The following is a 24677-nucleotide window of genomic DNA, read 5'->3' on the forward strand; positions in this document are numbered from 1 at the left end:
TTTTCTTAATGTGTATATAAAGGAAATCAGCACTTCATAATACACTGCAACTATTTCTTCCCAAGTTTTGCCATATTTTTCAATTTCCATTTATGGTTGTTTTTAGAATGCACAGCATATAATTTTTTAAATGGAGCCAATCTATGTATTTCTTTTTTTTTGACAGGCAGAATGGACAGTGAGAGAGAGAAAGGTCTTCCTTTGCCGTTGGTTCACCCTCCAATGGCCGCCGCGGCCGGCGCACCGCGCTGATCCGATGGCAGGAGCCAGGAACCAGGTGCTTTCCCTGGTCTCCCATGGGGTGCAGGGCCCAAGCACTTGGGCCATCCTCCACTGCACTCCCTGGCCACAGCAGAGAGCTGGCCTGGAAGAGGGGCAACCGGGACAGAATCCGGCGCCCCGACCGGGACTAGAACCCGGTGTGCCGGCGCCGCAAGGCGGAGGATTAGCCTATTGAGCCGCAGCGCCGGCCTGTATTTCATTTTTTAACAAAGATTTATTTATTTGAAAGGCAGAGAGGGAGAGAAAAGCTTGACCTGCTGATTCACTCCCCAAATGGCCACCATGGCTGGAGCTGGGCTGATCTGAAAACATTTTCTTCTGGGTCTCCCACATGGATGCAGGAGCCAAAGCACTTAGGCCATCCTCCACTGCTTTCCCAGACACATCAGGGAGCTGGATGGGAAGTGGAGCAGCTGGGATTCAAACTGGTACCTATATGGGATGCTGACACAGCAGAAGGAGGCTTAACCTTCTACACCACAGTACTGGTCCCAAATCTATCTATTTTTAAACTGTGATAAAATATACATAATACTCTATTTTTATTTCCAGTAATTACTTTAATTTTCCAGGTTCTCAACATCTGTACAGCTTTAGTACTCCCTGAGAAATTCAACATTCTCATATTCATTTCACAATGAGAGAACAGCAGCAATACACTCTCATTAACACAAAACATTTATTAGTTTCTAATAAAAAGGCATACATGGTTCGAATAGCAGAAAGACTATCGAAGAAATAAAATTTATCTTCAAACCAACTTTAGTCTGAAAGACTTCTTCACAAATGAGTATGGAGTTAAATATGTAAATCCTAAATTACTGTACCATGCGCTATTTTTTTTTTTTTTTTTTTTTTTTTTTTGACAGGCAGAGTGGACAGTGAGTGAGAGAGACAGAGAGAAAGGTCCTCCTTTTGCCGTTGGTTCACCCTCTAATGGCCGCACACCGCGTTGATCCGATGGCAGGAGCCAGGTACTTCTCCTGGTCTCCCATGGGGTGCAGGGCCCAAGCACTTGGGCCATCCTCCACTGCACTCCCGGGCCACAGCAGAGAGCTGGCCTGGAAGAGGGGCAACCGGGACAGAATTCAGCGCCCTGACCGGGACTAGAACCCGGTGTGCCGATGCTGCAAGGCGGAGGATTAGCCTATTGAGCCGCGGCGCCGGCTTCATGCGCTATTTTTGTTTCCCCTTTTTGGTCATGGACTATTCCAGAAAGATTTAATCAGATAACTTTCAATTTGAAGATTTCCAACAATGTCTATCCAAAAACATAAGGTGAAATTGATCTTAGAAAAAATATTAATTCAACAAGAAGATGGAGTTTAGTCTATTTTAGCCAATTTGGTTAGTTTTGCCTATATTTCATTTGATCTCATCAACATTTAGAAGGCACTCACTCGAAAGGACATTTTACTCATTGTTATTTAATCAATATTTCCATAGATGTCATCAAGTATGAAAAGACTTTCAACTATAAAATATGGAGGCCAAAAATTTTACAATATGCAAATACTGATAAATTTCACTAGAATTAGCTTTAGAGCATTTTTATTTTAGTTTTCATTAAATGGAGAAATGCTGTTAAATTGTTGCTTGTTGCTGAAAGTTGTTTATATTAATGAAGCAACAGTCTCTAAACTAAATTTCATATAATGAAATCACTGTCTTTTAATTTTTGAAATTAAGAGAGGGCAAAATTCAAGTATCATACTTTTTATTTATTTCCATAAACATAAATAAAAGTTAATATCAATACAAATGATAAGGAAACAGGCACACAGTTCTGTATCAGGTCCTACAACGTAAGACACTGTGACATAACTCCTGTACAGTAAGCTCTTTTTTTCCCCTGGAACGAACTAAAAGAAATTTGAATTTCCAAAATTTCAGTTAATTTAATACCTAATATTTTGACACCAGATACTATGGAGTAAAAAGTAATAAAACTAAAATGCTTTCTGTGTCATTTGGCAAACAAAGGACAAGGGGCAAATATATGCCAACCTGCATCTTGTTACCCTGTTATGGACCCAATTCCTGACTGCCCATTCAGTTCCAATGCTCCCAAAGGGTCAATCTACCCCACTCAGCCTTGTCTCAATTCTTAACTCCTTTTACACAAGGGTGGTCCAACTTCCTGTCAACTCATATCCAACTTTCCTGATTTAATGTTGGTGCCAATCTATTTTAAAGTAAAGGATATGGTATAATGCTTCAAATTTTATGAAATTGGAGATGGAAACTAATTACTGTAGTGTTATGGAAGATACTTTCACGCATTCTGTAAATATCTAGAAAAGCAGCAAGGATACCTAGTTTGGGTTTCTTAACTATTTGTTATAGTGAAATCTTGCTTTGATGTACTCATGACAAAAAGGTAAGCAAAGGTCATAAGCATGCTTTTGCAAAGAGAATGGCATGTGAAGATGTCAAGGCAATTTTCTATCTCTAAGAACCGTTGAACTTAGGAGGTCAGTTATTAACAATGGCAATTACAGGGACCCTTGCTTACAAGTTTTGCTAAGTACATTTGTATATTCTTCCCTTGTGACCCACAGTCCTTTAAAGATAATGAGTGTGCCTACAGAGCAGAAATTGATGACAAATTTACAGATTCTGGGATAGAAGAGAAATTCACAATCCAGGTTAACTATGCATTATTTGGTATATCTCTGAAACATTTGGAAAATACTTTTCTGTGAATTACTAGGAGCACTTTTAGATACATTACAATTATCTCTGGTAGAATTTCTCATCTTTCTTCCATTAACAACTGAATTCTTCAACTGGATCTTCAAAGAGGGCTGCCAGTTTTCAGACCGGGAGCCTCTCCGCAGCCTTGAATGCTCTCTATCAGTCTGTCGGTTGGTGTTCCTATCTCTCAGATTCCTTCCCTGTCCGTTTAGCAGTTTGTCTGGAGGTGAGGACGTAGCTCGCAGATGATATTCACCCGGGGATCCCTTTTGCCTATTTGGTTTCATTTGTTCTCTATCCACCTCTTTCTGTAGTTCTAATGCTAATAACCTATCTTGTTCTTCCTGTTTGTGTCTCTCAAAAAGTAGACGCTCCAAATCTACCAGTTTTTGGGTGAAGGTTATTTCCGTTTCTTCTTGCTCTGTGGAAGGTGTGGGAAGTATTTTCCTTCTTTTGGCACAAAGGCATGGATCGCTGGCTGTTTCCAATGGAGAGTGCTGGTCTTTACTTCTGGAAACATCCTCACTGATCAGGAGGCAGGACTCTACAACTGATGGTGTGCATTCATTGTCTACGTGGCCGCCAGGCTTCACCTCGGCTTCTCTAGCGTCAGCAGCTGCAGGCTTAGGTCCCTCCTGACTTAGGATACGTGATTCTTTATCATGATTGTTTGGTTCTGCTCTGACTTCTCTTTCAAGGCACCCTTCTGTATCATAGGCACATAACCAAGGCATAGGCGACTCCACTGAAGACTTTGCTCCTTGTTCTTGAATTTCAAGGTATATTTGCGGAGAAAGCGTTGGCATATCTTCACTGTCTGTGTCTTGCCATGTAGGGTTTTTCACATCACTACTATCAGTTGCCTGCAGGAAACAGGAGAAAACATCAAATCTTAATATGTAAGTCTAATTATGCTGATACCATACCTGAACTGACACTACACATTGTTAAGTATTACTAGGTAATATACATTAATTCTTAGTATTTTTATTTTGTGTGCCAATTTAGATTAAAGCATTTCATCATTTTCCCTCTCATACAAGCCTATGGATTAAAATCCACAAACCACACTTCATATATAGGAAATAGCTAGCATCAGGAGCTGACCTCTGTGTCACCTTATAAATGTCTTCTATGATAGGAAAAATATCCCAATGCTACAATGCCTAGTCTACCAACCCTCAATTCCAATATAAGCTAGATTATCTGGACTGAAAGTCTCTATTAATTCTATTTGAGGGACTTTAGGCAAGTCTCTTAAATGCTTTATGCCTCAAGTTCTTTTTTTTCCCCCTAAACTGTAAATTGAGTTTAAGAAGGGTAACTGTCTAACAGAATCGGAGGCTGTAAAAATGACAGAAAAAATCTAAATTATGCAGTACATAGTAAATCTAAATTTTTGGTGCTTGTGGTAGGTGTTTAGCCTAGTGGTTATGATGACTGTTAAGATGTTCCCATCTCACATCAGAGTGCCAGGTTTTAACACCTGGCTCTGGCTCCTGACTCTAGCTCCCCACTAACGCAGACCCTGGGAGACAGTGGTTACGGCTCAAGCAATCGGGTTCTTGCCATCCACATGGGAAACCTCGATGGAGTTCCTGGTTCCTGACTTCTGCCCAGCTCAGTCCTAGGATTTGTGGGTATTTAGGGGAGTGAACCAGCAGATTGAGAGCTCTCTCTCAAATTAATAAATTAACAAATAATAACATTAGGTGCCATCAAACCACTTAATGGAAATGAAAAAAATGTTAGAACTCCATGAAAAAGGTTTAACAAAACTTCTATGTAGGAAATTGACCTCAGCATGAGTTTCCCATTCCTAGCTCAATTTTCCCAGAAACCTGACAAAGGCAGAATGTCACCTGTTCTAGGCCACACAGTTTATGGTAAAGATGCCCCTTGGGGCCAGTGCTGTGGTGCAGTGGGTTAAAGCCCTGGCCTGAAGCGCTGGCATCCCATATGGGTGCTGGTTCTAGTCCCGGCTGCTCCTCTTCTGATCCAGCTCTCTGCTATGGCTTGGGAAGGCAGTAAAAGATGGCTCAAGTCCTTGGGGCCCTGTACCCACGAGGGAGACCTGGAAGAAGCTCCTGGCTCCTGGCTTTGGATTGGCACAGCTCCAGCCATTGCAGCCATCTGGGGAGTGAACCAGTGAATAGAAGACTTCTCTTTCTCTGTCTCTACCTCTCTCTGCAACTCTTTCAAATAAATAAAATAAATCTTAAAAAAAAAAAAATGTCCCTTGACAGGTGATCTGTATCTGTGCTATTACTAGGAATATTTTATAAAAACCTAGTAGGGGCCGGCGCCGCGGCTCACTAGGCTAATCCTCCGCCTAGCGGCGCCGGCACACCGGGTTCTAGTCCCGGTTGGGGCGCCGGATTCTGTCCCGGTTGCCCCTCTTCCAGGCCAGCTCTCTGCTGTGGCCAGGGAGTGCAGTGGAGGATGGCCCAGGTGCTTGGGCCCTGCACCCCATGGGAGACCAGGGAAAGCACCTGGTTCCTGGCTCCTGCCATCGGATCAGCGCGGTGCGCTGGCCGCGGCAGCCATTGGAGGGTGAACCAACGGCAAAGGAAGACCTTTCTCTCTGTTTCTCTCTCTCACTGTCCACTCTGCCTGTCAAAAAAAAAAAAAAAAAAAAAAAAAAACTAGTAGGAAGGCAAAGCTGGGCTTCTGAAATGACATATAGTTTTCTGACTGGGTGTTTTTCTTATCAGGAACCTACAGAAGCTACATCCATGGGTTGTTACCAGAAATAACTGATGTTGTATAACATGGGGTCCCAGTGGTTACCACACTCACCTGTGTGGCTTGTTTCTAGGCCAACACTTAAGAGCTCTGCTGAACAGACATGTCGACGCTGTCCTATTAGAAAGCTTTGTTTCACACCTTATAATAATCTCCGTGAAGCTGGTGTCAGGTATATCCTACTCAGTTTTTTGAGTTTGATTATCTAGGTCAAGAATCAACAAACTATGACCCATGGACCAAATCCAGCATGCTGCCTGCTTTTGTAAACCAAGTTTTATTGAACATGAACAAGCTTTTTTGTTTACCTAATGTCTATGGTGCTTTCACACTATAAGGGCATAGCTGAACCAGCTGTGATGGAGAGTGTATTAGACTATCCTGACTACAAAGCCTGAAATATTTTACTATCTGGAGCCCAAGATGACTAAGAGAGTTGTTGCATTAACTATTACTGTAATAAACTTGCCTTAGTGGGCGCATCTTCACATCAACGTACCTCAGATATGCAGCTTTTCCTGACTTTTACAACTTCAGACTGTGACGCTGACTCAAGCTGAGACTTAGGTGACAAGTACCTTTAAGAAAGAAAAGGAGTATCAGAGTTTGTCTGTTCTGAAGGACAAGTATAATACAGTCCTCTATATATGTGTGTGTATCTATATGTATATAGGACTGTGTGTGTGTGTATATATATATATATTTACAGTCAGTATAACAGAGTCCAAAAAACGATGCCTAAGGTTGTCTGGTTGTTGATTGGCAAATTTATCACAGTGTATTTCATCTCCTCATCTCAGGAATTTTGGTTTAACTTCAGGACAAAAAGTAAAAGGTTAAGTATTGACATTTTAGTGAGAAACAACAGAAAAGTAAAAAATCAAATCCAAATATATATTAATTCTTCAAAGAATTAGAAAAGGAAGATAGTATTAAAGCAATGCAAGATTATAGTCATCTTAAAAGTAATGAAAAAACAAAAAACAAAAAATAAAAACCAAAAACCAAAAAAAAAAAAAAAAAAAAAAGACATTTAAAATCAGGAAAGTGAATTTGTTAGTCTCTTCTCTGCCAGAAACTTGGGCTGATTAAATTTTTTTCTTTATTATTAGGAAAGGGTCAGACTATGATTAGATGTTTTACCACTGTAGCATGAACATTTTATTACATAAGCTTTTATTATCAACTAATTGCTTAGAAACATACAGACATACCAATATGAACATTAACAGCATATCTCTAAATTTCTAAGAATCTTTAATGGCTGTTTGTTACTAAAAATATGAAGTCTGTAATAACATGGAAAATGCTGTAGAAGTAGGAAGAAAACGGTAGGTTACAAGATGGTAAGAATGCCTTTTAAAATATTCAAACATATAAAAAAATGCTATTAAATAGCAGAACTCTCCCAAAACTGTTGGTTGTTTTCAAGTGGTATTAATTTTCGATGACTTTCAAGAGTAGGTAACCATAATTTTTATTAAAAAAAAAAGGAAAAAAATGTCATTACAAATATCTTGTAAAATCATAAGTTGCACTATCTAAAGCACCAATAAGTAACATATGGAACAATAAAACAAAATCTAGATAAAGATCTCATATAAAGGTTGAATAACTCACAGACACAAATGAGTACGTAAACCACACTTTTACTTTATTAGTCTAAATGATTTTGAGAACAAGAACTGCCTTTTCAGTTGATAAGAGAAAAACAGGAGTTCAGATTCAGTTTCATTTTCATTTTGTTTCCCAAGGCTGAAGAATTCCTTCTGCCAATGTCGGTCCCTTGGTTTACCAAGTATGTCAGTATCAAGGGATCACTGCTTTACCACAATGGTTATTTTGAAATTCATGAGAGAACAAAACAAAATGTGATCAAATACCTATGAGAATCAGAATTTTAACAAAATCAGTAGAGATTCATTAATTCTCCTGGATATTCTTTATAACGAAGTAATGTATAAGTATACTTTTTATATATATATACACACACACACACTCATTCTAAAAATAAATAAATAAAAAAGTATTCTTATATAAATACATACTCATTCTAAAAAATAAACAGAAATACAGGAAATATATAATCAAACATTTCTATTCCTTTTTGCTTCTTCATATGTAACTTTTTAAAAAATGTGATTTTTTATAAAGATTCATTTATTCATTTGAAAGTCAGCTTTACAGAAAGGGAGAGACAGAGAGAAAGACAGATCTTCCATTTTCTGGTTCACTCCCCAAATGGCAACAACAGCCAGGGTTGGGCCAGGCTGAAGCCAGGAGCCAGGAGCTTCTTCTAGGTCTTCCACATAGTTCAACGACTTGTGCCATCTTCTACTGCCTTCCCAGGCCATAGCAGAGAGCTGGATCAGAAGTACAGCAGCCAGAGGCCAGCGCCGCGGCTCACTAGGCTAACCCTCCACCTGTGGAGCCAGCACCCTGGGTTCTACTCCTGGTTGGGGCACAGGATTCTGTCCCAGTTGCTCCTCTTCCAGTCCAGCTCTCTGCTGTGGCCCGGGAAGGCAGTGGAGAATGGCCCAAGTGCTTGGGCCCTGCACCCGCATGGGAGACCAGGAGGAAGCACCTGGCTCCTGGCTTCGGATCGGCGCAGCACACTGGCTGCAGTGGCCACTGTGGGGTGAACCAATGGAAAAAGGAGGACCTTTCTCTCTGTCTCTCTGTCCACTCTGCCTGTCAAAAAAAAAAAAAAAAAAAAAAAAAAGAAAAAGTACAGCAGCCAGGACAAAAACCAGTGTCTATATGGGATGCTCGCACTGCAGGCAGTGGTTTTATATGCTATACCACAACACTGCCCCCCAAAATGTAATTTCTATATAGTATACACTCCCTCTTGGTTAAAGCAAAATGTATCCTATGATTTGCTTTTTTTCATTTAATGTCTTAAAGATATTTTCAAGGGAGCGTGAATGGATTTGTCTCATGAAAACCAGTTCTTGGGCCCCTGCACCCACGTGAGACACCTGGAAGAAGCTACTGGCTCCTGACTTTGGCCTGGCCCAGCCATAGCCCCAGCTATTCTGACAATTCAGAAACTGAACTGGCAGATGGAAGATCACTCTCTCTCCTTCTCTCTTTTCAATTAAATGAATCTTAAAATAGTTATCTCTTGTCAGTTAAATAAGTTAAAATATCTTGAAGTTGGCATCTCATCTTTTTATTTTCTAAATAGTTTCAATAAATGTCCTTACTCTTAATACCACCTAATTGGTTTTTGCTCTTTCAAACAACCCTTCCTAAAAATATCTGCCTTTATTATCCTCTTAAAGTTTGATTTTTAGCTCTATAAACTCTATAAATTGGTTTTTAAACAACTATTGTGTTGTTTCAGTCAACTACCTACCCATCCTTGTATAAACACCATCTAGGTTTAATTACTACAGATTTGCAGCATCCATCCTCTACCACACATTTTACTGTCTTTCAGGAGTAATTGAAGGCCCTTTCTCTTCTAAATCAATTTAAAATCAGTGTGTTACAGGCTGGTGTTGTGGCAGTGGATTAAACTGCCTCTTCTGAACCAATCATCCCATACTGGAGCACAAGTTCAAGTTGGCTGCTTCACTCCCAGTCCAGCTTTTTGTTAATGCTCCCAAGAAAAGCGGTGGATGATGATCCATATGCTTGGATCACTGCCACCCATGTGGGGGACCGGATGGAGATCCTGGCTCCAGCCCTGACTGCTGAGGTCATTTAGGGAACAAATCAGCAGATGGAAGATGCTCCTGGGCAGAGGACGAAAGATTCCTCTTTCTCTCAAATACATACTTTTTTTTTTTTTTTTTTAATTCATAAGCCAGAGATAGAAAGAATGCGAGTGAAAGAGACACAGAAATGCCCATCCACTGCTCACTCCCCAAATGACTATTAACAGCTGAGGCTGGGCCAGGCTGAAGCCAGGAGCCCAGAACTTCCGCCCCATCAGTCGGCAGGGACCCACATCCTTGAGCCATCATCTGCTGCCTCCAAAGATGCTCATTAGTTGGAAGCTGGATCAGAAGTGGAGTAGCCAGGACATGAACCAGCCATTCCATCAATTTGGGATAAGGGCATCCCAAATGGTAGTGGTGACTTATCTGCTGCATCAAACATCTACCTTTCTTTGCCCATTTTTAAACTGCCGTGTCACTGAGTTACTAGTTTTTTTGGGACATAGTCTATAGACTAGATTTGATCTGGTTTTGACTTTAAATTTATACCAGATTTCCCAATCATTTTTTCTAAATTCATTAGTGTATTCTCATATTTCTAGTAATTATATATTTTAAAGATTAGCCGGCGCCGCGGCTCAATAGGCTAATCCTCCACCTTGTGGCGCCAGCACACCAGGTTCTAGTCCCGGTCGGGGCGCCGGATTCTGTCCCGGTTGCCCCTCTTCCAGGCCACCTCTCTGCTGTGGCCTGGGAGTGCAGTGGAGGATGGCCCAAGTCCTTGGGCCCTGCACCCCATGGGAGACCAGGATAAGTACCTGGCTCCTGCCTTCAGATCAGGGCGGTGCGCTGGCTGCAGCACACCGGCCGCGGCGGCCATTGGAGGGTGAATCAACAGCAAAGGAAGACCTTTCTCTCTGTCTCTCTCACTGTCCACTCTGCCTGTCAAAAAAAAAAAAAAAAAAAAAAAAAAAAAAAAAATTAAAAAAAAAAAAAAAGATTTATTTATTTGAAAGCAGAGTTATGGAGAAAGAGAGAGGGAAAGACAAAGAGATCTTCCATCAGCTGGTTCATTCCCCAGATGGCCGCAACGGCCGGACCTGGGGCCAGGCTGAAGCCAGGGGTCAGCAGCTTCTTCCAGGTCTCCCATGTGGGTACAGGTGCCCAAGGACTTGGGCTATCTTACACTGCTTTCCCAGGCATATTAGTAGGGAGCTGGATTGGAAATAGAGCGGTTGGGACTCAAACCAGGGCACGAATGGGATGCTGGCATTGCAGGCAGTGGCTTTACTCGCTATGCCACAGCACTGGTCCCTATATATTTCAAAATATATAATTCAGGTACATAAAGATTCATAACATAGACAATAAGCCCAGTTGTTAAGTCACCAGTTAAAACATCCAAATCTCATATTGGAGCACCTGGGTTCGATGTCCGGTTCCAGCTCTTTATTCCAGCTTCCTGCTGGTGCAGCCGGTGCAAGGTAATGCTGATGGCTCAAGTAGCGGGGTCCCTGCCACCCACGTAGAAAGAGCTGGATTCAATTCCCAGATCCCAGCTTCCCCTAGCCATTTCAGGCATTTGGGGAGTGATCCAACAGATGGGGGAGCACTCTCACTACCTGACTCTCTCACTGTCTACCTCTCAAATAAATAGATAAAAAATGAAACAAATTCATGAGTCATATTCTTTTTTTTTCTTAAAGATTTATTTATTTTACTTGAAAGTCAGAGTTACACAGACAGACAAGGAGAGGCAGACAGAGAAAGAGAGAGAGGTCTTCTATCCGCTGGTTCACTCCCCAATTGGCTGCAACGGCCAAAGCTGTGCCAATCCAAAGCCAGGAGCTTCTTCTGGGTCTCCTATGTTGGTTCAGGGGCCCAAGTACTTGGGACATCTTCTATTGCTTTCCCAGGACACAGCAGAGAGCTGGATAGAAAGTGGAGCAGCTGGGACTCGAACCAGCACCCATTAGAGATGCCAGCACTACAGGTGGCAGCTCTACCCACTATGCCACAGCGCCGGCCCCTATGAGTTATATTCTTAAGCAGAAAAATGTTGTATCAATACAAAATACTTATGATTTTCCTCTTTAATGGTTTTCTCTTTATGTGTACTTTGCATGTCATCAGTATTAACAATATTGAAGGGCTGGCATTGTGGCACAGTGGGTTAAACAGCAACCTGCAATGCCCACATCCAATATGGGTACTGGTTTGAGTCTCAGCTACTCCATTTCCAATCCAGTTCTCTGGTAATATGTCTGGGAAAGCAGCAGAACATGGTCCAAGTGCTTGGGTCCCTGTCACCCACATCAGAGATGAGGGCGGAGTTCCAGGCTCCTAGCTTCAGCTTAGTCCAACCCTGGCCACTGTGGCCATTTGGGGAGTGAACCAGTGGATGGAAGATCTCTCTCTCTCTCTCCCTCTATCTCTGTAACTCTGCCTTTCAAATAGATAAAATGTTTTTCTAAAAATTGATATTGCCACATCTATTTTTTTTTTTTTTTTTTTTTTGGACAGGCAGAGTGGATAGTGAGAGAGAGAGAGAGACAGAGAGAAAGGTCTTCCTTTTGCCGTTGGTTCACCCTCCAATGGCCGCCACGGCTGGCGCGCTGCGGCCAGCGCACCGCGCTGATCCGATGGCAGGAGCCAGGAGCCAGGTGCTCTTCCTGGTCTCCCCATGGGGTGCAGGGCCCAAGCACCTGGGCCATCCTCCACTGCACTCCCTGGCCACAGCAGAGGGCTGGCCTGGAAGAGGGGCAACCGGGACAGAATCCGGCGCCCCGACCGGGACTAGAACCCGGTGTGCCGGCGCTGCTAGGCGGAGGATTAGCCTAGTGAGCCGCGGCGCCGGCCCGCCACATCTATTTTTAAAATTCTGGCCGGTGGCGGCTCCATCTGTTGTGCCACAGCGCTGGTCCCTAAATTATAGTTCTTCAATTCTTCCAAATACAAAATGCCACAGAAAGGCTTTTATCCTCATTAAGCCATCAACACCACTCATGACCTGCTGCTGAAGAGATACTGAGGGGAAACTAAACCACTCCACTACGCTCTGATTCACGCTTTTGGATGGTGGAGAAGAAATACGATGCATAAGCTGGTGGGGAAAGGGAGAGAGGAGAAGGAACCACATGCCAAACTGTAAAGTCTTAAACAAAGAGCTTATTTGGGAGCAGCTTTTTACATTTTTTTTTCTCGGGGCCGGTGCTGTGGTGCAATGGGTTAACGCCCTGGCCTGAAGTGCCGGCATCCCATATGGGCGCCGGTTCAAGACCCGGCTGCTCCTCTTCCGATCCAGCTCCCTGCTATGGCCTGGGAAAGCAGTACAAGATGGCCCAAGTCCTTGGGCCCCTGCACCCACACGGGAGACCTGGAAGAAGCTCCTGGCTCCTAACTTCGGATTGGTGCAGCTCTGGCCGTTGTGGCCAATTGGGGAGTGAACGATCAGATAGAAGACCTCTCTCTCTCTCTCTCTCTCTCTCTCTCTCTGTATCTCCTCTCTCTGTGTAACTCTGACTTTCAAATAAATAAATAAATCTTAAAACATTTTTTTCTTTATTTATTTGAAAGGCACACTTAGAGAAAGAGAGAAGGAGAGACACAGAGATTTTCCATCCACTGGTCACTCCCCAAATGGCTGCAACAGCCAGGTTAAAGCCAGGAGCCAATAACTTCCTCCAGGTCTCCCAACTGGGTGCTGGGGCACTTGGGCCATTCTCCGATGCTTTCCCAGGAGCACTGGCAGGAAGCTGCATCAGAAGCGGAGCATTGCCGGTGCCGTGGCTCACTAGGCTAATCCTCCGCCTGCGGCGCCGGCACCCCAGGGTTCTAGTCCCGGTTGGGACGCCGATTCTGTCCTGGTTGCTCCTCTTCCAGTCCAGCTCTCAGCTGTGCCCTGGGAAGGCAGTGGAGGATGGCCCAGGTACTTGGGCCCTGCACCCACATGGGAGACCAGGAGGAAGCACCTGGCGCCTGGCTTAGTATTGGCGCAGTGCCAGCCGTAGCAGCCATTTGGGGGGTGAACCAACGGAAGGAAGACCTTTCTATCTCTCTGGCTCTCTCACTGTCTAACTCCGCCTGTCAAAAAAAAAAGAAGCGGAGCACTGGGTTTCAAAGCAGTGCCCACAGGAGATTCTGGCATTGCAAATGGCAGCTTAACCTGCCAAAGCAAGAGCCCCTTTCAGTTTAAACCAAGAGAAAGAGGAATTCAACAGACTCATTTTGGGAAAATGGGAATAACATGAAAGTCCTGAGCAAGCAAGATAAAAAGTACAAATCTGTCAAAGTAAGTGGCTGGTGAAAACATCTACCATTTTCCTAGGCCCATTAACAGGGAGCTGGATCACAGGCGGAGCAGCCCGGACTGGAACGGGAGCTCTGCCATGGATGTCAGTGACGTGAGTTGTGACTTCACCTGCTGTACCACAATACCGGCCCCTTGAGGGTTTTCATGCAGAGCTCACAAACAAAATTTTGATAGTCAGTTGTCTTTATGAACAAAAAACACTAATATATGATAGACGTCAAAAAATTGTCATGTTTACTTACTTCTGAATATCTCCAGTGCTTCTTTGTTTATTCTTATTTTTCTTTTGTGACTTGGTTGTTACTGGATCAGATTTTCTGGAATTCAAGGGAGAAGCCAAGATATCTCCCTCAGAGAAATTGTTCTTCAACAATTAAAAAAAAAAAGGATTATTAAAGGAAACCTTATCAGAATAAGCTATCAATATGGGATCTACAGAATTTTTCAGGAATTATACTAATACTTAAATTCTATACATCCACTGAAGATAACTGACCACATAAAACTGGTTGTTCCTCTTCCAGTCCAGCTCTCTACGGTGGCCTGGGAGTGCAGTGGAGGATGGTACAAGTGCTTGGGCCCTGTACCTGCATGGGAGACCAGGAGGAGGCACCTAGCTCTTGGCTTCGGATCGGCACAGCGCGCCAGCCATAGCGGCCATTTGGGGGGTGAACCAATGGAAGGAAGACCTTTCTCTCTGTCTCTCTTTCTCTCACTGTCTAACTGCCTGTCAAAAAAACAAAACAAAACAAACAAACAAACAAACAAAAAAAAAAACAAAAAAAAAACACCTCAGTATTGTCAGCTTACTGTATCTCTAGGTTTTGCATCCAGATTCAAGCATTTAAGCATTTATGGTTCAAAAATTCTCAAAAAAAAAAAAAAAGAAAGAAAGAAACTGTGTCTATTCTGAACACATACAGCCTTTCTTATCATTACTCCCTAAACAATACAGTGTAACAACTATTTACATTGTATTAGGTATTCTAATTAATTTAAAATGCATATTTATTTTTACTTCATTTGAAAGGTAGTGAGACAGAGAGACCTTCCACCTGCTGGTTCACTCCAAAATGTCTGCAAAGGCCAGGGTTGGACTAGGCTGAAGTCAAGAGCCTGGAGTTCAATCCAGGTCCCACAAGGGTGGCAGGGACCAAAGTACTTGAACCATTATTGCTGCTTCCCAGGGTGTACATCAGCAGGAAGCTGGATCACAAGCAGGGAAGCCAAGACTTGAACGAGGTACTCTGATATGGGATGCAGGTGCCCTAAAACACTGTGACAAATGCCTGGCCTGATTTAGAAATGACTTAAGGTTTATGACAGTGTATGTACAGATTACAGGCATATACTACACCCATAAAAGGCCCTTGAGCATCCATGGACGAGCTCCTAGAACCAATCCCCTAGATACTGAGGGATGATTACAGAAACAAAATTAAGTACATCCAAGTTGATCTAAATAAATCAATTTTTGCTGTAGATTATAAAGCATGCAAAATGGCATCACGATACTAATCTCTTTAGCTGATAAATTCTGATTTTTTTCTAAACAAAGTTTCATACGACTATAAATAACTATCTTAATCTATAGGGGAAAATTCAAAGACTTGTAGATATAACGAGGAGTAAAATTTAGTTTAACATGAAAATAATTTAAGTCTAGGCCTTAAGCGTGTAACAATAAATATTACAAATATTTGTGTTTTATCAGTCTCATAAGTTTTGTACTACCTTATTGGAAAATTCATATAATCTGTGATGGTGGGGGCTGGCACTGTGGCTTAGCAGGCAAAGTCACTGCCTGCAGTGCTGGCATCCCATATGGGCACCAGTTCAAGTCCCAGCTACTCCACTTCCAAACCAGCTTTCTGCTATGGCCTGGGAAAGCAGTAGAAGACGGCCCAAGTGCTTGGGCCCCTGCACCCACATGGGAGACCCAGAGGAAGCTCCTGGCTCTTGGCTTTGGATCAGCACAGCTCCAGTCGTTGCGGGCATCTGGGGGAGTGAACCAGTGGATGGAAGACTGCTCTTTCTCTTCCTCTGCCTCTCTGTAACTCTGTCTTTCAAATAAATAAATGAATAAATAAATCTTTAAAAAAAATTGTGATGTGAACACTTGGCTCTGGTCCAAACTTTCTCAAGTAAACCAAAGCTTATTATAAAATATTAATAAAAATATTCTATAATCCCATGTTATAGCTGGAAGATTTAGAAGCACAGACACTTTAAAGACAGGCACAGAGAACAGCAACCTGTCCTCTTCAACACATTTATTTTCTGTTCCATTTACTATTCCACTGCTCAATGTCTTTAATTTTATTTCCTGATTAAGCATCTTTCTAAGGTTATTCTACTCAAACATTTTTTAAAAGGCTAAAAGAGGGCCGGCGCCATGGCTCACTAGGCTAATCCTCCGCCTTTCGGCGCCGGCACACTGGGTTCTAGTCCCGGTCGGGGCGCCGGATTCTGTCCCGGTTGCCCCTCTTCCAGGCCAGCTCTCTGCTGTGGCCAGGGAGTGCAGTGGAGGATGGCCCAGGTGCTTGGGCCAGGCACCCCATGGGAGACCAGGAGAAGTACCTGCCTCCTGGCTTCGGATCAGCGCAGTGCGCCGGCCGCAGCGCGCCGGCTGCAGTGGCCATTGGAGGGTGAACCAGCGGCAAAAAGGAAGACCTTTCTCTCTGTCTCTCTCTCTCCCTGTCAACTCTGCCTATCAAAAATAAAAAAATAAATAAATAAAAATAAATTAAAAAAAATGGTGAAAAAGGCTATAAGAAAGAGGGCATACAATCCAAAACCTGAGAATATTTTTACAAACTATAAGCCTCTCAGAAAAGAAATAAAGAAAAAAAAAAAAAAGCTGGTTCTCAGTGTACTTCATTTTTGTTAAGTAAATATACATTTTTTAAAGATTTACTTTATTTATTTGAAAGACAGTTACAGAGAGAGGTAGAATGAGAGCAAGAAAGAGAGAAAGAGAAAGAAAAAGGTCTTCCATCCACTGGTTCACTCCCCAAATGGCCATGACAACAGAGCTGAGCCAATCTGAAGCCAGGAGCCAGGAGCTTCTTCCAGGTCTCCCATGTGGGTGCAGGGACCAAGTACTTGGCCCATCTTCTGCTTTCCCAGGCGCATTAGCAGGAAGCCAGATCGGAAGCAGAGCAAGGACGCCAGCACTGCAACCCTGGGATTTAACCTGCTGTACCACAACACTGGCCACACTAGCTATATATTTTTAGAGATATTTATTGTTTGAAAGCAAAGGAATTGTTCTCACAACCTCTTAAACCTGCATGTTTCATATCTCTGTAGGGACGATCCAAATTCCCTAAGTCCCACACCCCAGACACTTTAATTCAGTAGATTTGGAGTAGGTACAAGAGTATATATTTTCAAGGATCCTTTGGTAATTCTGCCAGGCTTTTTAAAGTCCTTGGTTCCCTTTGGCCTTAATATATGTGCTGGATCATCCTTTCTTTCATTCATTTTCTCATAGGCAGTAATTTAACTACAGCAAGATAATAAAATCCAGGAGACTGATGTAACAGAACAGGAATGGGAGTGACAAGGTAGAATGAGGAGAAAGGAAGTTTTCACTGAATAGTTTCCCTACATAATTTGAATTTATAATAACATTTAAAAAGCTTTTTTTAAAAAAAAACTGATTAGAGCAAATATGTAAAAGTATATAAAAAAGTATATGTTTTATCATCTTTCAATTCATTTTCTCATAGCAGTAATTTAACTACAGCAAGTTAATAATATCCAAGTTGAACACATTACTTAAGAATATGTACTCTACTTTCAAATAGTGATTTATATCAATACAATGGAATGATATTCTACTCTTAAAAAAAGAATTAGACTACATGTGAAAAGTCTCTGAACAAACACAAGGAGCAAAATAGTATGATTTAATCCTTTCTAAGTGAATAAGGGAAAAAGTTTTAAGAATCTGTTACCAATGGCTGCCTTTCAAACAGACTCATGTAATGGAACAGGAATGCGAGTGGAGAGGTGGAATGGGGAGAAAGGAAACTCATTTTTCACTGAACAGCTTTTCTATAAAATTTGAATTCAATAATAACATATTTAAAAAGCTTTTTAAGTTCTCTCTTAAAACTTACAATATCAATGCTTAGCCGTCTTGCCAGTTTCTCGTCGTTTTGCAGTTGTTCTTCCATCTCTCTTCGCCTTTTTTCTGCTTGTCTCTTTTCTTCTTCTTCCTCCTCAGCCAGTAATTTCTGTATGTATTCCTCACTGGCTTTGTTTTCTTCTTCCTCACTGGCTCGTCGCTCTGCTTCCACCTCAAAAAGCATTAATACAGAACAATATTTCCCTGAACTTTTAATTTTTTAATAGAAAATTTTTATTTAATAAATATGAATTTCAAAAGTACAACTTTTGGACTATGGCGGTTCTTCCCCCCATAAACACCCTCCCACCCGCAAACCATCCCACCTCCGACTCCCTCTCCCATCCCATTCTTCATTAAGATTCATTTTTTTTTAAAGGCAGAGTTAGACAGTGAGAGAGACAAAGGTTCACCCCCCAAATGGCCGCTACGGCCAGCGCTGTGCTGATCCGAAGCCAGGAGCCAGGTACTTCCTCCTGGTCTCCCATGCAGGTGCAGGGCTCAAGCACTTCGGCCATCCTCCACTGCCCTCCTGGGCCACAGCAGAGAGCTGGACTGGAAGAGGAGCAACCGGGACAGAATCCGGCGCCCCAACCAGGACTAGAACCTGAGTGCCAGCGCCGCAGGCGGAGGATTAGCCTAGTGAGCTACGGCGCCGGCCAAGATTCATTTTTAATTATCTTTATATACAACAGATCAACTCTATACTAAGTAAAGATTTCAACAGTTTACACCCACACAGACACACAAAGTATAAAATACTGCTTGAAGATTAGTTTTACCATTAATTCTCATAGTACAGTACATTAAGGACAGAGATCCTATATGGGGAGTTAAGTGCACAGTGACTTCTGTTGTTGATTTAACAACTGACACTCTTATTTATAATGTCAGTGATCACCCGAGGCTCTTGTCATGAGCTGTCAAGGCTATGGAAGTCTCTTGAGTTCACAATCTCTGATCTTATATACACAAGGCCACAGTCAAAGTGGAAGTTCTCTCCTCCCTTCAGAGAAAGGTACCTCCTTCTTTGATGGCCCTTTCTTTCCACTGAGATCTCACTCACAGAGATCTTTCACGTAGGTCATTTTTTGCCGCAGTGTCTTGGCTTTCCATGCCTGAGATACTCTCATGGGCTGTTTAGCCAGATCCGAATGCCTTAAGGGCTGATTCTGAGGCAAGGGTGCTGGTTAGGGCATTTGTCATTCTATGAGTCTGCTGTGTATCCTGCTTCCCATGTTGGATCTTTCCCTGCTTTTTAATTATATCAATTATTATTAGCAGACACTGGTCTTATTTATGTGATCCCTTTGACACTTAATCCTATCTTTATGATCAGTTATGAACTTAAAAGCTTTACCCTTAGGGGTAAGTCTGAGAGAGTGTGCGCCGAACTGTATATCTCCTCCCTCTCTTATTCCCACTCTTATTTTTAGCAGGAATCAAGGGCTGGCGCCGTGGCTCAATAGGCTAATCCTCCACCTAGCAGCGCCAGCACACCAGGTTCTAGTCCCGTTCGGGGCACCGGATTCTTTCCCGGTTGCCCCTCTTCCAGGCCAGCTCTCTGCTGTGGCCCAGAAAGGCAGTGGAGGATGGCCCAAGTGCTTGGGCCCTGCACCCCATGGGAGACCTGGAGAAGCACGTGGCTCCTGCCATCGGATCAGCGCGGTGCGTTGGCTGCGGCACACCGGCCGCGGCAGCCACTGGAGGGCGAACCAACGGCAAAAGGAAGACCTTTCTCTCTGTCTCTCTCTCTCTCACTCTCTCACTATCCACTCTGCCTGTCAAAAAAAAAAAAAAAAAAAAAAAAAAAAAAACAGGAATCAAGATCAATTTTCAGTTGGGTTTAAACACCTAAGAATAATTGTGTGTTAATTAAAGAGTTCAACCAATGATATTAAGTAGAAAAACAAAATAATACAAAGAACAAAATAGTAGGCTTGAACTTTTAATTTTTTTTTTTTTTTTATTTGACAGGCAGAGTGGATAGTGAGAGAGAGAGACAGAGAGAAAGGTCTTCCTTTGCCATTGGTTCACCCTCCAATGGCCGCCGCGGCCGGCGCGCTGCGGCCGGCGCACCGCGCTGATCCGATGGCAGGAGCCAGGATCCAGGTGCTTTTCCTGGTCTCCCATGGGGTGCAGGGCCCAAGCACCTGGGCCATCCTCCACTGCACTCCCTGGCCACAGCAGAGAGCTGGCCTGGAAGAGGGGCAACCGGGACAGAATCCGGCGCCCCAACCGGGACTAGAACCCGGTGTGCTGAACTTTTAATTTTTTAAAATATATATTTATTTACTTGAAAGTTAGAGAGAGGAAGAGACAGAGAGAAGAGAGATCTTCCGTCCACTGGTTCATTCCCTAGATGGTTGCAATAGCTAGGGCTGGGCCAGGCCATTTTCCTGTCCCCTGCCCCCCGCCCCAGTCCAGGGAGCTGGATCAGAAATGAAGCAGCCAGGACTTGAACCAGCATCCTGATGGGATGCTGGTGTTGCAGGAGGCTTTACCTGCTATGCCACAATGGCCGTCCCTCTGAAGTTTTTAGTATGCTTGCAATAGAATAGCAAAAGAACAAGTTGGCAGGAATCTACCTCAAATGAAGTAGAAATGTGGAGAGGTGCCAGCACCGCGGCTCACTGGCTAATCCTCCGCCTGTGGTGCTGGTACCCCGGGTTCTAGTCCCAGTTGGGGCGCTAGATTCTGTCCTGGTTGCTCCTCTTCCAGGCCAGCTCTCTGCTGTGGCCCAGGAGTGCAGTGGAGGATAGCCCAGGTGCTTGGGCCCTGTACCCACATGGGAGACCGGGAGGAAGTACCTGGCTCCTGGCTTCAGATTGGCGCAGCACGCCGGCTGTGGCGGCCATTTGGAGGGTGAATCAATGGAAAGAAGACCTTTCTCTGTCTCACTATCTAACTCTGCCTGTCAAAAAAAAAAAAAAAAAAAAGAAGGAAAAAGAAAAAGAAAAGAAAGAAAAAAGAAATGTGGAGAGGCAAATTCCTGTAGAATAGTTCAAGAAGGCTCTCAAGAAGCCTTGAGCAAAGCCTGGCTCTTGTTCATTCTTTTCAGTCATTACCACAAGGCCACACATTCGTGCAAGGGGTTCTTGGTAACATTTTCTTAAAAAAAATTTTTTTTTAATTTATTTGAAAGGCAAAGTTACAGACAAGGACAAAGGGAGAGAGAAAGAGAGAGGTCTTTCCGTCAGTGATTCACTCCCCAAATGGCCACAACCGTCAGGGCTGGGCCAGGCCAAAGCCAGGAGCCAGGAGCCAGGAGCTTCTTTCGGGTCTCCCACATGCCTGCAGGAGCCCAAGAACTTTGGCCATCTTGTGCTGCTTTCCCAGGCACGTTAGCAGAGAGCTGGATGGGAAGTGGAGCAGACGGGACTTGAACTGGAACCCATATGGGATATTGGCATTGCAGGAGGTGGCTTAACCTGCTGTGCCATGGTACCGGCCCTGGTGATACTTTCTCAGGTGATAGAAAGCCATGAACTCACTGAGGTACACCTAGCTTCCTGAACCCACTTCTAGAAAAGGGGATGGAATAATAAAAGGGCCTTGGACTAATCAGGGACCCTCCCTGAAACTGGGATGAACTCCCAGAGTGGGCTGGAATGGAACAGATGCTGAAGAAACAACCTCAATGATCATTATATGATTTACAGGTGTAGAAAAGGACATGGAAAAGCGAGTAACTTTCCCAAGTTGGTAAATGGCAAAGACTCAAAATCAGATTCTAAGACCTAAGGTCATGCTTGTAGTCATTTTTTTTTTTTTTTTGGACAGGCAGAGTTAGACAGTGAAAGAGAGACAGACAGAGAGAAAGGTCTTCCTTCTGTTGGTTCACCTCCCAAATGGCCGCCACACTGAGCAGATCTGAAGCCAGGAGCCAGGCGCTTCCTCCTGGTCTCCCATGCAGGTGCAGGGCCCAAGCACTTGGGCCATCCTCCACTGTACTCCTGGGCCACAGCAGAGAGTTGGACTGGAAGAGGAGCAACCAGAACTAGAACCCGGAGTACCAGCACCACAGGCGGAAGATTAACCTAGTGAGCCGGCCCTTGTAGTCATTTAACTATACTGCCTGGGGTGAACATTGCGAAACAGGTTAAGCCACCATTTGGAACACCTCCATCACAAATTGGAGATCACAAATTCAAGATCCAGATGCTCCACTTCCAGTTAGCTTAAAAAAAAAAAAAAAAAGATTTATTTATTTATTTGAAGCAGAGAGAGAGAGAGAGAGAGAGAGAGAAGGAGGAGAGAGAGGTCTTCCATCCACTGGTTCACTTCCCAATTGGCCACAATGGCCAGAGCTGCGTCGATCTGAAGACAGGAACCAGGAGCTTCCTCCGGGTCTCCCATGCGGGTGCAGGGATCCAAGGACTTGGGCCATCTTCCACTGCTTTCCCAGGCCACAGCAGAGAGCTGGCTCAGAAGTGGAGTGGAGCAGCCGGGTCTCGAACCAGCTCCCATATGGGATGCCAGTGCTTCAGGCCAGGGCGTTAACCTGCTGCCCTACAGCTCCGGCCCCACAATTTGCTTCTTACTAATGTTTCCTGGGGGCAGCAGATGATGGTTCAAGATTTGGACCTCTGCCCCTCATGTGGGACACCTAGAAATATTTCTGGGCTCCTGGCTTTGGCCTGGCCCAGCTCTGGCTGTTGCAGGCATTTGGTAAGTGAAGCAGTGGATAAAAAAAAAAAATCTGTTACTCTGTCTTTCAAATACCTGAAAATAAACTATACTCCCTGAATATATTTAAAAAATCACTTTAGCAATCCAGATGGTGTGATAGAATAAGTTACTGATCCAATTCAAGTGAATGATAAGAGGGGAAGTTTGTTATAGCACTTTTGAGTCAAGTTTGCTTGCTCTTAAAGGAAAGCCATCAAAAATGCTCCTTTTCCCTCTGCATGCAGTTCTGCATGCATCTGAGGCTTGGAACTATGTAACTATCTTCCCACTAGCTTGAGGACAAAGCCAGCTCACAGAAGTGTACAAACAAATGGAGCTCAGGGGCTGTCACTGTGGTGTAGCGGGTAAAGCTGCCTCCTGTAGTGCTGGAATCCCATATGGACGCCAGTTCAAGTCTCAGCTGCTCCACTTCCCATCCAGCTCTCTGCTATGGCCTGGGAAAGCAGTACAAGATGGCCCAAGTCCTTGGGCCCCTGCACCCACATGGGAGACCTGGAAGAAGCTCCTGGCTCTTGGCCTGGGAAAGCAGTGGAAAATGGCCCAAGTGCTTGGACTCCAGCACCCATGTGGGAGACCTGGAAGAAGCTCCTGGCTCTTGGTCTGGGAAAGCAGTAGAAGATGGCCCAAGTGCTTGGACCCCAGCACCCGCATGGGAGACCTGGAAGAAGCTCCTGGCTCTTGGCCTGGGAAAGCAGTAGAAGATGGCCCAAGTACTTGGACCCCAGCACCCGCATGGGAGACCTGGAAGAAGCTCCTGGCTCTTGGCCTGGGAAAGCAGTAGAAGATGGCCCAGTGCTTGGACCCCAGCACCCGCGTGGGAGACCTGGAAGAAGCTCCTGGCTCCTGATTTCAGATCTGCTCAGCTGTGGCCGTTGTGACCATCTGGAGAGTGAACCAGTGGATGGAAGACCTCTCTTTCTCTGCCTCTGCCTCTGTGTAATTCTGCCTTTCAAATAAATAAATAAATCTTAAAAAAAAAAAAAAAGAAAAAAAAGAAAAAAAAAAGAAAAAATGGAGCTCAGCTCTGAAAGAAGAACCTGTCTTAAAACCCCTTAAAACCCGTACTATCACTTTAACTCCAGTTAATTTTAATTTTCTTGCTAAACAAGGTAATTTAAAGTGGGCATTCTTCTACTTGTAGTCAAAAGCATCCTGGTCGAGCCTGTTCTCACTACACTGTTGTAAGGATTAAATTATTCCTTTAAAACCCTTATTTACTGGGAGTTAGCTAAGACACTGTGTCCCACATTGGACTACTTCAGTTCAATACCCAGCTCTGGCTCCTTACTTTAGCTTCCTCCTATTTTAGAAACCGGGAGGCAGCATGAAACACTATAATAATTGGTTTCTTGCCATCCTGTGCAAGACCTGGATGGAGTTCCCTTCCCAACTTCAGCTGGCCCAACCCAGGCCACTTCAGGCACTTAGGGAGTGAACCAGCAGATGGTAGTTCTCCTCATCTCTCAAAGAGAATGCAAAATAATACAACCCCCACTGTCCCAGCCAAAACTTACTTAGGACCCAGTTTAAATAATATGCTGACAACTCTGCTAACAGAATTATTTAATAGGTCGTCTAGACATGTACAGTCCAACTGCCACTGCCACTGAAAATTTGGAATATGAGGCCGGCGCCACGGCTCACTAGGCTAATCCTCCGCCTTTTCGGCGCCGGCACACTGGGTTCTAGTCCCGGTCGGGGCACCGGATTCTGTCCTGGTTGCCCCTCTTCCAGGCCAGCTCTCTGCTGTGGCCCGGGAGTGCAGTGGAGGATGGCCCAGGTGCTTGGGCCCTGCACCCCATGGGAGACCAGGGAAAGCACCTGGTTCCTGGCTCCTGCCATCGGATCAGCGCGGTGCACTGGCCGCGGTGGCCATTGGAGGGTGAACCAACGGCAAAGGAAGACCTTTCTCTCTGTCTCTCTCTCTCACTGTCCACTCTGCCTGTCAAAAACAAAAAAAAAAAAAAAAAAAAGAAAAAATTTGAAATATGATTAGTCCAAGTTGGGATGTATTTTAAGTGTAAAATACACAATGGATCTTGAAGAATTAAAAAAAAAGGTAAAAATTATTATTTAATGATTTATTTATTTATTTATTTGAAAGCTGAGTGACAGAGTGAACAAAGAGAGAGGGCGAGGGAGATGT

General features: G+C 43.8%; 1 protein-coding gene across 6 annotated transcripts in view; it reads right to left on the reverse strand.

Annotated features, from left to right (window-relative positions):
• Window positions 1–937: 937 nt before the first annotated feature.
• The window catches only part of RNF168 (ring finger protein 168), a 43327-nt gene continuing 19587 nt past the window's right edge, over window positions 938–24677 (reverse strand). For 4 of the 6 annotated variants that reach the window (XM_002716403.6, XM_089331925.1, XM_089331926.1 and 1 more), the window contains 4 exons: window positions 17832–18011; window positions 13947–14068; window positions 6224–6302; window positions 938–3842 (listed from right to left, as the gene is read on the reverse strand). In XM_002716403.6, the coding sequence (XP_002716449.2) occupies window positions 2943–3842; window positions 6224–6302; window positions 13947–14068; window positions 17832–18011 (1281 nt within the window). In that variant the 3' untranslated portion in view covers window positions 938–2942. Of the gene's footprint in view, window positions 3843–6193; window positions 7608–13946; window positions 14069–17831; window positions 18012–24677 lie in introns of those variants that run through there. The other 2 variants (XM_089331927.1, XM_089331928.1) reach the window with 2 other exon arrangements.

The sequence above is a fragment of the Oryctolagus cuniculus genome, chromosome 4 (assembly GCF_051225735.1).
Source record: "Oryctolagus cuniculus isolate XC-2025 breed Fujian yellow rabbit chromosome 4, ASM5122573v1, whole genome shotgun sequence".
NCBI lineage: Eukaryota > Metazoa > Chordata > Mammalia > Lagomorpha > Leporidae > Oryctolagus > Oryctolagus cuniculus.